Here is a 13,659-nt window from a genome sequence, read left to right as displayed (position 1 = left end):
TCGTGTGTAATCACCTGAATGTAGGAATCGTGTTTTTGTTACCTTTGAATGTTGAGTACTAGGGATATGGGCCATTCCAACTATATTTCAGTCCAACAATTGTACCATTTGGTGAGTTCATATAATTGTAACTTTGAATGAGGTTGGGGGCAATACTTAGAACCGTAAGAGTTCTGCTATTCACTGCCTATTCAAGCTTTTTCGACTCCAACATGCATTATGCTACTTTTATCTTTTTCAACACACAAGAGTTTGATGGTTGGTCACTTTGTCAATATGTGTCTTTTGACATTGCATTCATTCAGTTTGAACAACTGTGGCACACTGATGTGACCTTATAGGAAGCTAAAATGCTCCTGTAGCCCTTTTCTTATTTTTCTTTTCAACCAGTGGAATCAACGGGGTGCAGGTACCTTTTATTTATCTCCAACAGGATTCAGAGAGGGGTGGACAGAATAATGTACTGAGTGACGGATAAATAAAGCGGCTTTGGGAAAAGGACAGTTATAAGAACACAGAAGAATCTGTTTGGGGGAGATTTTTCTTTTATTCTACTCCTCCACTGTCACTTCCCACATATACAGTATTCCCAAATATATATCACATACATCTAAGAGAGTGCACATAATGTGTTAATACCTTCGTTATATGAATGTAATAATAAAGAAAAACATCTTTTGAAGGGGGATGGGGTTTCTAGTACAACATTTGCCCTTAATTTCTACATAATAGGCCAAAGATTTGCTAATACTTTTGTGGTGTACCACAGATTTAGTGTAAACTCTATGGCAGGTTAATATACCGTATTACTTTTGATACTTGAACTCCCTTTTGCCGACATTTTCAATGCATAACATTTATTTTATTATTTTTATATTGTAACATTGCTTTCAGAAACAAACACCCCTGCGATGCCACCGGTGTCTCGTCCTTATCCGTCCTTCAGGAGATACTCCTCCCTCTAAGCTGCTAACTCTTCAGTGTCGTCGTTAACAGACGGTTTTAATATGCGCTGTAGTTGTGTGTGTCCGATATGAAGCAGCGTTTTTGCGTGAGTTTTTCCTTAAAGCAGCACTTCTCCTTAGGCTTGGTGCCATTTTACGGGGTATTATGGTGCCTGGGAGGAGGTATTGCCTTAAAGGATAAAGTCAGGGATTACATGAAAGACTGTAACAACGGTGCCTGCAGGCTTACTCTGCAGGATGTGCACTGATATGTATCTTTGGCTATTTTTAGGTAGCTATACGGTTGTTACACATCCATATACCCGTTTACACATACTACACTTTTAGTTTCAGAGTACCCTAATGTGAGTGTACTTTCCCGTCTTCATTGATTAGATTTTTCAAAGTAAAACTGCTAAAACACACATCCTAAATCAAACCTGGAAAATAATGTCAGTCAGAGAGGTGACCTACAACATTTCCTGCTCCATTTATAACAATTTTCCCACTGAAAGGCAAATTAAGCCTTTCTTGAACAAGGCTACCCCTCACTAATGGAAAATCTCTAAACTTCTCAAATAGAGCAGTGCAGATTGACTTGGCTTAGTGCTTTTCTGAAGGTTGAATCGTTCCCTCTCCTGCACCAACACACAGTAGACACATGGTATCACAAAAACAACCATGAAGGCAGCATGTCTGCAGGCACATATGCACACAGACACGCACGCACATGCTGAAATACAATGTGTGAGCTGTGAAATGGGACATTTATCAGCTGGAGTTTTCGTGCTGCTTGGCCTCGTTTCATACGGCAAAAGGCAAAAGCAGCCATTTTTAAGACGCTCCTTAATCTGTCATCAATGGCCATTCTGCACAGTCTGAAGACCTGCAGGAAGGAGCGTAATCTGCAGGCAGAGATGCAAAGACAGAATAAAGGGGTTAATATTGGCTTGTTCACCATTTCCCAATTTCTTTTTTTTGACTCAGTGGCTGACAGATATGGCACTAACACCCTCACAGAGTCATAGCGTTAAAGCAGACACCTGTTTTATAGTATGCACTATGGCTGTGTCATCTATGGTAGCAGGATTTTAGAAATACAACAAGTAAATAGTTCCTTTTTGGCATTTTAGATGGCAGTGTATTGGAGTTGTGTTTGTGAGAACATGAGTCATTATCCGGCATGCGAAGCAGAGTCACGTGGGCTGAAGAGTCAATGAGTATATTTGAATACTTGAAAACAAAACAAACTTGTGAACACTTTCTGACATGTTTTTCAACATAAAGTAAGTACATATCAGTATATAGTTGCATTTCTTATGTATATTTAGGAAGTAATTCTAAATAATTAATTAAAAACTGTGAATTAATGGTGTCGCCTGTGTTGCCTTTAAAATACAGACAAAAATGTTGGGGGGGGTTAAATTTCAGTTGGTTGAGGGGAAAAAAGGCTTTTTAATTTTCCTCTCTGTTTCTGGCCCCCTGTTCCTTCCCTCACAAATAAGTTACATGGCAAGTCAATCATCCACACATACATAGTCTATATAAACGGAGGTATGCGGAGCCAATGTTTCCTAGGTCCGTGGCTAGATGAAAGCATGCCGTGTGTAGCCGACACACAACAGTTCTGCTCGAGGCCATCTCCTTGCACTTTCATTTGAATGCAGCAGCCTGAAATCAAGTGTAAAACTGTCAGGATTTGTCAGTGTTGTGCTTCCACACCACACTTATTCAAGTGGACAAGGAGCCAGCGAGGGGTACACGGGGCAGACACAAGCTGTGTGTGTGTGTGTGTGTGTGTGTGTGTGTGTGTCTGTGTGTTTGTGTCTTGTATATGACATTTGAGGCCAGGGTTTCAGAGTACAGACTGTGAGAATAATTGTGTTTATTTGAAGTGATTATAGTGACTGCGGAATGAATAACAATGCATGGAAGGCCTCCCCTTCCCAGTGGTGCATACAAGTCTCTGTGTTGCCTCTACAAATATCTTCAGTAACTAATATATACTCTGTAAAGAGGAAATCATATTTTTTTAAACATATATTTATTAATTTTCCACATTTAACACAATTAACCCACATACTGTACATACCGAAGCTTCTCCCAATTTGAACATGCGGCAGTATATAAAATAATAATCACAAAACATTACAATAAATAAAAGTTAGCTTGTTCATAGTGAAAATGGTTAGGCATCAGATTTACACCTGAATCATAAGCACCAACTTTATAGGAGCGAGTTGTTGGTCGACAGGCGTCTTCTTTTCTACTGCTGAATGAAAAACACAACCCTTATACAACATTGTTATTGTACAAAAAGTAAAACCTGTTTCTGCAAACTGGTACAGATCAACTAAAATTACTTTGGGAGGGAATATTCCCATCATGCATCAGATCATTTCCCCGACGGTAATGCTAAAACCATTGCTGTGGTTAATACATTGCAACACAAAGCTGTAAAAGGCTTTATTCAGAATAAAATGGCTTGTTAGCAACACAGAACCCAGAATCAAACTATGCTCTGCAGCGTGTCAATAGAGTAATCATCGAAAAAGATTAGTCAGGAAAATGAGCGAGCAATTAAATAAACAATAATATCTCCCACCTGCTCATTAGAATAAGCACTTTGTTAGAGCTACACACTGTTGGTTGCTTAATCTCAAATAGTTTAAATTAGCGTTGAGTGGGGAAAGAGCTGAACTATCAATCTGCTGAGCTTCCATGATTTAGATTTTTGCAACTCATTACAGAGTGTTAACCCTCTTCTTCAGAAATCATGTTTTATTATTTTGGAAAATTGGGCTGTTCTGGTAATGTGTCAAAAAATGTACGCAAATTATTTATCTTATTCTCTCCTAATATTCTCCTAAAACTTCATGCATTCCATCATAAATGGCAAATAGAGATTATTCTTGGTTAAAGAAATAGCATATCAATGTACATGCTTGTATTTTCCCAATAAGTTATCTTGATTTAAAAGGTGTTAAAGTGAGACTATGTAACTTTTGAAAGAAGAAATAAACGCAGTTTAATCTTACAAAGGAAATTCTAATCTAATTAATATGAAATCAAACACACCCTTGCTCAATTCAGTAGAATTCAGTACACCAGTGGATTTTGGTGGCTAATTCTAGCTACCCTTTGATAGATATCGCCATTCTGTTTGCTGAGTTTGAGTCATCTCTGCTTGTGCTACTGTTACACTCTGTGTGTAATTGTTACTGTTACTGGTGTCCACAGCGGTCGCTGTTCAGCAAAAGATGCAGAACAATGACATTTATTTCTCTTTTCTGGCACTGTGCCATGTGTGGCTCTACTTCCTGTTCCACCACAAAATGTAACATTATAGCCACTTTATGTGTCATTGACAGATATTACAATGTGATTTTTAAAGGCCGATTATAATAACGATAGTTTGGAGCGGAAAAAAGCAGATAGCCGATTAATCGGCAGGTACCATCATACCATACCATAATAATCTTCTTTAACCTTTATCATCGCGACAGCACTTTACTTCTGAAAGCAGCCTGTTCTGCCACGTTTTGCCGTTTTTTGTCACTCCAAATTTATATTTGAAAAATGTAAAATGTTTGTTTGATTTGGTAGGTTACATTGTTGCAACGTACCTATTTATACAGTCGACATCTAGTAAAAATGTAAATATTTACAAATGAGAGGTTGAGGGGTCGTGCAGTAAAACAATAAGACTAAGATTTTATGAAAGAAAACTGTAGAACAAACAGTTAATTTAAATTATTATTATTATTTAAATTAGCCTGACTTGCACACTAAAGCACTGCTGTTTAATTATGGTAGCGATTATACCCCTCACACTGAAGTGGTGGTGAAAAAAATAATGACTTCATGCTGCATGAGTGACTCAGGTATTTTGATCGAAACCTCTGCGACCTTTTGGAAAATGTAAGCAGGAGTGTAGAAATAATTGATTCTGATCAAATAGGACTTTGCAATCCATCATCACAAACACCAGACTGCAGTATGAATCACAACAATATCTGTTATGCTGATGATGTCAACGTATAAAGTGTATCATTTGGATGCGGTTTGAAAGCTTTTAAATGTGTGTGCCCACGGTGGTTGATAACTACGTAGCACAGCTGCATTTTAAGCAGGACTGTAAGTAGAATAGAAACAGATTTATAAATGATACCTATTGTTGTAATGCCAGGAAGGAAATTACATTTGAGTGTCCTTAAGGGAGCATGCAGGTGTGAACCCTGAATAGAAAATGGTGCTGGGAAGAAGAAGAAGAAGAAGAAGAAGAAGAAGAAGAAGAAGAAGAAGAAGTAGAAGAAGGGAGGTGGGGTGTTCGTGTTGTTAATAGCCAGTCCTCTGCCAGCTCTCTCTCTCTCTCTCTCTCTCTCTCTCTCTCCTCCCCCCTCTTTTTCACTCACTCACTCGCTCTCTCTCACATACTCACACTGAGAAGAATACACACTTGCTCTTCAGACTCTTACCATCACACTCTCAGCCTCTTTGCCTTCTCCGCTGCTTTTCAATCCGCCTCACCCTTTCTCTCCTCCGCCTCAATAAAGGGCAGCGTGAGCGGCAGAGCACAGAGCTTTTTTTTTAATTGACGCACATATGTATCGTTCTTTAGCTGCGGCAGTTTGGATCGCAGCCAAGATGTGTCATTGACCGAAAAGAAAAGGACTGCCGTTTCAACCATCAGTTTAGAGGATCAAAGTGGAAAAAGGAAAAGAGAGACACAGTAAAAAGAAGATTGTCTGCGAGGAGACACTTTTTATTGGTTGGTTGTTCAAGTTCTCTGATGGGAGATAAACTGGAAGGAGAAGCCTGAGTCAAACACAGAAGAGAGCGGCAAGAAGAGGAATCATAAAACACGTGGAGATGCTGTTTGGTAAGACTGTTTGTTTTTAGTAGATGTACGTGTCAGTACTACTTATATATGGGAATGCAATGCTCTAAAGTAGCTGAGGTTTTATCAGCTTTTATTTGTCATGAGACACGATGTTATTGTGGATCCATCTGCCTGAATGCATGTGAGTTCTCCCCTGTCAGTGTGTGTTTTCCAACAATGACTTTACATCATTGCTCAAGGGCAGGCTCAGTCTCCTGCCTACCATCTGCCCTCTTTCAGTTCCTCTGCATCCAAAATGAGTCCCGGGTCTGTTTGTTTTTCTAATTGACCCCTTTTGATGAAGCCAAGTGTGGAGTTCAGACCAATACAACACTGTCACTCCCAGATGTGTCAAGTCATTTTAAAGCCACACAAGAACAGCGCTGATATCACTGTGCAGATTGTTGGCAATTATGTCTTTGCCTCCCGAGGGAAATATGCCCAGATTAGCTTGTATAATTGGAGCCTGTTAAAGATAAAGGCAGTTTGGGGATTTTTAGTCATTTGTGTTTATGTTTCTCTCAGCTAAGGGAGCAAAATGCTGATTGCATTTAGGGATTTTAAATTTGGAACCAGTTTAGAGTTTGCAAGTTAAACACTTTCATTTTACCAGCTTGTGGTTATAACACATGCAGAAGATTCACCAGAATGAGTCTGTCGCTGGGCAGCGTCTCTAACTCGGCAGACCATTAAATAGGCAAAATATCACCCAAAAAAACAAAAGAGAACAAGATATACTCGTCCAATTGCCCAACCGTATCACCCTCGCCTCTGGGAAGTTGTGATGGCTAGTTTTCACTATTATTTCTACATTTTATAGACAAAACAATTAACCCAAAAAATTATCAGATCAGCAGATTAATTGGTAATGAAAATACTTGTTAGATGTATGTTTCTGTTTTCTGTTTTGGATGCAAACTGAGGCATATTCTTACTGCCTTTTATCTGATAAGGAACAGAATGTAATTTCTCATTTAAACAATGTTTACATAAACGCGTAGGTTTATATAATGTGTATACATATGCATATTTTGTGATCTACTTGAGTAGCTCATGGACACATACACACTAAGCTGTGTGTGCCTGGATAGAAATACCAAGAAGTGTCTGTGTGGTGGCTTTCTTCTTTAAATGGAAGATTAGAGAGATCAAAGGGAAACAGTTGGAGAAGAGATAACTGTAGAGTTTTGCCTGGTGGCCATGCTGCAGCTGTCCCCACCCCTCCACCCCTCGTCAAGAGCTCCGTTCTGAGGCTGCAGTGACAGCCTATGTGTATAAATCTCTTTCTCTGTTCTCAGTATGACATGCAAGAGATGCTATGTTGTGTAGAAATCCTGGATGAAGAACTCAGTAGTAGATGATATGTAGCACAGCAGAAACTGGAGGAGTTACAGTGGCATTCTGTTGGCAGTACTTTGCTTTGTACTTTGGATAAAACCTTTATAAGCTCACCAGGAGCACACATCAAGAGCTCTGTATTATACCACATGACATTAGCGAGGCACATCGCAGTCACCTACAGTACGACACAGTGACTGGTTTTGGTAATTATGTGTTCAGAGGTGCACAGAACAATTGCACCACAAATGGAAAATTAACTGCGGCCAGTGGTGTAAGACATCTAAGAAGTGATTGCCACATGGTTGGTTCAAAAACAATCCAAATCGCTCTACAATGCAGTAGAAAACATGAAACAGAGAGCTGATAAGATAATGCTAACCAGGCAATAGAACAAAACATAGTGTGATAAAAGTGTAAACCTTTGATAGAAACAAGTAAAACAATAGACACAATAAAATGGAAAACCCTATAAAAATTAGTCTTAAACCAAGATTTTAAAATGTTCACAAATTAATTCAAGACATTGCAAAATAATTTATTCCAGAGCTTTGGGGCATTTTCTCCTTTTAGTTTTGAGCTCAATCAGCAGCCCCCCTCCTACAAACATTTTTGTTCTCTACTGGCAACCAAGTGTGAACCTATCGTGCCGTCGCCCATTGGTTTGTGGAGTATCTTTTGAAGCCTTGATTTTGGCGCTATGGCTGTCACCACAACGTACTGCGAGTTGAGCTGCTTTCATTGGCTGCGCAGACCTTAAACTCATTAGGAAACTGTTTACTGAGCTGGTAAATCAAGTGAAAAATCTGGTAATTTCGAAAATAAGACTACATAGTTGTTTATTGCAGCCAGTGGCGCTCCCCCTGCTGGCCATTACACAGAATGCAGGTTTAAGACACTTCACAGACCCGGAAGCTAAATGGTAAATGGTAAATGGACCTGTACTTGTATAGTGCCTTTCTAGTCTTCCGACCACTCAAAGCGCTTTTACACTATGTGTCACATTCACCCTTTCACACACATTCACTCAGTGATGGCAAAGTCCATCGAACAGAAACTAACATTCATAAATTCATAAATTAAAATAACATAAATTGTTACTGAATTTGTATGAATGTTACTGAATTTGGGATTCAGTATTTCGCTCAAGGATACTTCGACATGTGGCACCAGGGGCTGGGGATCGAACCCACAACCTTCCGATTTAGGAACGACCCGCTCTGCCTCTGAGCCACAGCTCTGTCCATTATGTATACTTATGCTTGCAACTAATACATGCTGGAAAATGTGTACATATTCATTTAATACAGTTGAATTTAACAAATAAATACAGGAAATGTTGATTAGAATGAATTCTGAAGTGCAACACAGGCTGGCTTGGGTTGTGTCGTTTAACATCCTCATTCCCTTTGAAAGCCAGTGAAACAGAAGTCTGAACTTGATTACAATTATATTTGTGCTTGTGCAAAACCCAACTGTGCATTGTCATAGAAATAAAACCCTGTAATGCATTCTACCACCCACACATAAATGATTTACTATAGTGCATTATCAGGGGTTAAAAACACCACAGAATGACAGTTATGCCCAAAATAACCTATTGCAGGTTACAAATTACCTGAATGATTGCTTGCTATCATGAAATGTATTTGTGTTTCAGCTGTGCTTTGTTTATCCACCGTCAGATCTCACTTTTACCAGTCAGAAATCTTCCTTTTAAAACCTTTAAAACTGATTAAATGTATCTTGATGTATGTATTATGATCACCTTATCCAAAGCGGTTAAATATTGTATCAACGCACAAGTTGAATATTTACAAAAGACATCATTAGCTACCAGAAGAACATTTATTTTTAAAAACCTGGTAGCTTGCCTGGTTGAGCTGGTACCCCATGAGTCCTTGCTGCAGCGGCCATGAGTTTGACTCAAACCTGTGGCCCTTTACTGCATGTCCTCCCCCCTTTTTTTTTTCCTGTCACTCTTCAGCTGTCTCTATCAAATAAAGGCAATAAAAGCCCAAAATATATATATTCTACGACAGATCCTCTCCCAGAGCCGTGTTAGTCAGTTAATTTCCTACATTTTAAATATTAACTTGAGCTTGAAAAGGAAAACCTTAAAAAGCATGAAGCTGTTTAATGGATTATCTTTATCCGAAGACATCAAAGTAATGTACTCTGTGTGACAAAGTAAAAAAATAGCAATTCATAATCAATTACAGTTGAAAAAATAAAAGCTTCCTGTGCACAAAGTTATTAATTTTACTCTTACTCTGAATCATATATTAGGAGCCTATAAAAAACTAAGTGGGATATTATGACCTACCATATTAGCTATGAGACATTAAGCTGTGTTCTGTGGGATGGAGGGAGTCCTTGTTTACTTGAATGAAAAAGTTTTTAAAAATGTTTGAGGAGACAGAAGTTCATGAGTCGGTTTAGATGGGACCATTAATTTTCCTGTTGGGGCTCGAATTCACTATCCAGCAGCGTTAATGACTCATTATTCTAATTGTAGGGTAATGAGTATGGCGCAGTATGGTTTTAATTGCAGTACTGATAGTGTAGATTATCATAGAGAACAAATTTAATTAGGTTACTGTACTCTGCCTTGGTGTTGGTGAGAGCATTTTAATTTATTTGTGCCACAGCAGTATCTGAAACACCCGTCATCAGTGTGGAGACAGGTTCAGTGCAGTATGATATGTCGACATTGATATCAGATGCTTATTTGTCTCTGGGAATATACCAACTTATATGTACATAGAAGCAGAGGGCTCAACTAGCCGCTTTTCCTGACCTTAAGATTTGCTGTGGTTTCGGTGCTCAGTGCAAAGCTCACCGTGCACAGGTGGGAAGAGATGCAAACAGGTGGGAGGTTCATTCAAATGAGTCAGCGCTAAGAAAATGTGTCTTAGACATTGGCACTTGATTTTGTATTAATAATAATAATAATAACAACAAACTATATACTTGAAGCCAATGCACAAAAATAAGACATGAATGCTTAAAATGTAAATGAACTGTTTTAATTAAACACTCTCCAGCCAGTAGATGCATTTAAATCACAAAGAAACAAAAGTTTTATCTGGTTGAAGATCAATAATAGTTGATAAATCAGCTTCTCATGTCGCTGTCTCTTGGCCAAGTCATCATTGTAAATGAGAATTGATTCTCAATTGACTTGTCTGTTTAAATAAAGGTTAAATAAATAAAATAGATAAACTCTGTAGTTCAGTAAATCCTCAGTACAATGGTTGATAAATCGCAACGCCATTACAAGCACCCATCCACAAAAATTAAATCACATGCAAATGACACCAGGCTGCTACAAAATAACCCCACACAATTACTTCACAAAGCTATTTTTTATTATTTGTTTCTGTCATCATTGCATCAGTTAACTTAAAAAACCCACAGCTTCTGCCTCTGGGCGCACATATGTGATGCTGTTTGTTCACATTTGCCACTTTGCACCATACAAACAACAACATGATTTTTTCTTCTGTTGAGCTGTTCGTCACGCTTCACTGTGATTGGCACAGATGTTTCACAGCTATGAGACCAGTGATGTGACTGGATGAGAGCATATTTATTAATCACCACAACCTCTGATCTATATTCACCTTCCGCCAACCCTTTCACACTTGGCGCTGCTGCACATGCAGTCTGTGTGCAGACTTACTGCTTTGTGTTTGTCATGATGCTGGCGTTATAAATACAAGGCCCAGAGTCTCATAACACCATTATGTGTCTGTAATCATGAATTATGTGAACTCCATTAAACTAAAAGTTACAGTATGTGACAATAACACAAAGTTAATTTCACAGATTTCATATATAACAGAAAAAAATTAGACTGTTTTCTTGTGTTAAAATAAATCAAATTCTACAAAGAAATTTAGTAAAAGTAAGGGTTACATTTGCATGGATAACCATAATACTTTTCTCTGTCATCTTTCACATAACACTATATTCCTGGTGTAGTTACGTCTCTATAACTGTATCCTTTCTTGTTAGGGAAACATCTTTCTGGCACTTGCACATAGCACATCATGCTCATTTCACTTTTTTTTTTAATTTCAGGAATAAAATAGTATGTATACACTCTGAATTAATACATGTGGCAACCTCTTTAAATGTGTGTGTGTGTTATTCCAAATATTAGGCTGATGCTTGTTGAGATTTGCATCAAAATCCTCCCTTACTTCAACCCTGCTAACAGAGATTGACAGCCCCAATCAGTCATTGTAGAGTGTTGTGAGTTTGATTAGGCTGACTACTAATGGGTTTAGGCACACACACACACACACACACACACACACACACACACACACACACACACAGAGGACAAGAGGACATTGCATTGATTTAAATTCTTTGAATACTTACCCCTATCCAAAGAATGTGCTATATGGTGAACCCCAACCCCACAATTTCATGTTAACACTTAAGTTTTGTCCCCAGATGGGAGGAGAGTTGCTGCAGTGTGACTGTGTTAGCAGATTACTGTCTCCACAATGTGATTATTACAAGTATTCACATGTACAAACAAACAAAAGCATTTCACTTCACCTGGTAGTGTCACTATTTTTAATTGGGTAGAGTTTGTGTTGTTCAGCAGGCATACTTTTATTAGCATGATTAGTCTTAAGTTTTAGGTCTCTTTGCATTTATAATTGATGAATCAGTAAAACCTGACTTTTCATAATGAAAATTTTTTTGTTTTAATCTGTACAGTAATACGATGTGGCATACATCTCACACTTGATGACTTGAAATGACCCTGAAAGTATTCTGATAGTGGCAAAATTGAGTTTAAAAACATCAAAAGATGCAATGATTTTCTCTTCCAAATCATATCAAACTTCTGGTTGTACATGTAGAAGCTTAGAGTGACTCATATCCTGCATCGAAACGAGGGGAATTTTGTTTTCCAAATGTATCCTGGGAGTGGAGCTGCATGCCAAGGCCAACTGTATTAAGTCATTTTAATGGTTTAGACACATGCCATGGATTTCTATTACACTCTGGATTTGCCAAGAGCTCATGCAGCCTCAAAGATATCTGGTAACCAGGGATCTGCTGCAGTTCGGCATCAGACCACTGTCGCCAGGACTGTGAGAACGTGATCTCAGGGGTCTGTGGAGGCCATGTGAGACTGACTGTTGGGCACATAGTTAGGACAACCAGGGCTTTTCCTCCAATGCATTACAGATTACATCACCTGCTGTGTGGCCTAAATGATTGAAGTAAAATCGGATTTCTTTTATTTTTCCAAATAATAACCCTTACATTCAATGGCACATGAAATCATTGTCATTAAAGGGATGTGAGAAATTTGACAACACAGTACATACATACATAGTGACTATCAGGGAAATACTGGGGAAGAATTAGGACAGGGTAAATTGATTAAACTGGTTTTTCATCAGATTTGACTCAGGGACCCGAGGCCTGCTTCCCCTATCACCCTCATCACCCTGACCCATCGAAGATAAGATACAATAAAATATACTTTATTGATTCCACACTGGAAAGATTTGCTTGTTACAGCAGCTCAAGATAGAACACAAATTAAGTAAAAAATAAAAAAAAATCAGATATGATATAAAATATCCATCACTCCAGTGGTCAGTCATGATGCAAAGCAAGAAACCATCCACATGTCACCATTAAGTGTAAATACCCTGACAAGTTTGTCAATGTAGAAGTTATACAGAAGAGATATGATTGTATATTGTTCGTGTATAATCTAAGGGTCCTTTTTCACTGCCACCTACTTGATCAACTTGTCACTGAATTACTTTTCTCTGAAATGTCTCTGTGGAACTGCACCGCTCACTGATGGTACACTGGTTAATACCTGAATCCCTTACACCCCAGACGCATGATTAGCATGACAGCCGTTAGCCAGTAGCTGATTAAAGTCTTTAAAAGTTTTCCATTGATGCTAATATTAATGAACTGTTTCAGACAGACAGTCTGAAAAATGTCACTTAGAGAACAGTTTCTTCTCTTGTTGGAATCAGTAATAAGTGAATTTAAATGAATTTTTAGAGTTTGGGTATGTTGGCAGTACCGGCAGCAGCAATTTCACATAATATAATAACACAGAAACACCTGTAAATTATTCGCATTTGGACGTTAGATGTAAGCTAGTTAGCAATGGATGCACCGACCTTGTGTGTGGTAGTGTTTCTTTGTGTGTGTTTGAGTTAATCTGAGCAGCTGACTGATCTCAGAACTCTCCAGAAGCTTTCCCTCCAGTCTCTCTCTCTTTTTTCCTCTAGTCTTTGTGCATTTATGAAGATTCAAAGAAGTCCCTGGAAAGTTTTTCACTCAAGTTGACACATTTTCAACTCACGTATAACTCATTCTTTCCATCTAACCCAAGTGAATTTATAGCCATTTGCATCTTTCTTCTGACTTTATATGCAATTACGGCACCTCTACATTTCGCTTTGTATTCTGTCTAAACACACAGTAACGACT

The 13,659-nt window shown here is 38.4% G+C and overlaps 1 protein-coding gene across 5 annotated transcripts in view; it reads left to right on the top strand.

Moving 5' to 3' along the window:
- The window catches only part of LOC127373163 (zinc finger protein 385B-like), a 72,599-nt gene that overhangs the window by 37,493 nt on the left and 21,447 nt on the right, over positions 1 to 13,659 (top strand). Inside the window, exon 1 of one of the 5 annotated variants that reach the window (XM_051417350.1) lies at positions 5,377 to 5,826. The exons of the other annotated variants lie outside the window; for them this stretch is intronic. Coding sequence (XP_051273310.1) covers positions 5,817 to 5,826 — 10 coding nt within the window. The 5' untranslated portion in view covers positions 5,377 to 5,816. Of the gene's footprint in view, positions 1 to 5,376; positions 5,827 to 13,659 lie in introns of those variants that run through there. 5 annotated transcript variants of the gene reach the window in all.

Source organism: Dicentrarchus labrax, unplaced genomic scaffold (genome assembly GCF_905237075.1).
Source record: "Dicentrarchus labrax unplaced genomic scaffold, dlabrax2021, whole genome shotgun sequence".
NCBI classification, from domain to species: Eukaryota; Metazoa; Chordata; class Actinopteri; family Moronidae; genus Dicentrarchus; species Dicentrarchus labrax.
This window is presented reverse-complemented; position numbering and strand designations above follow the sequence as displayed.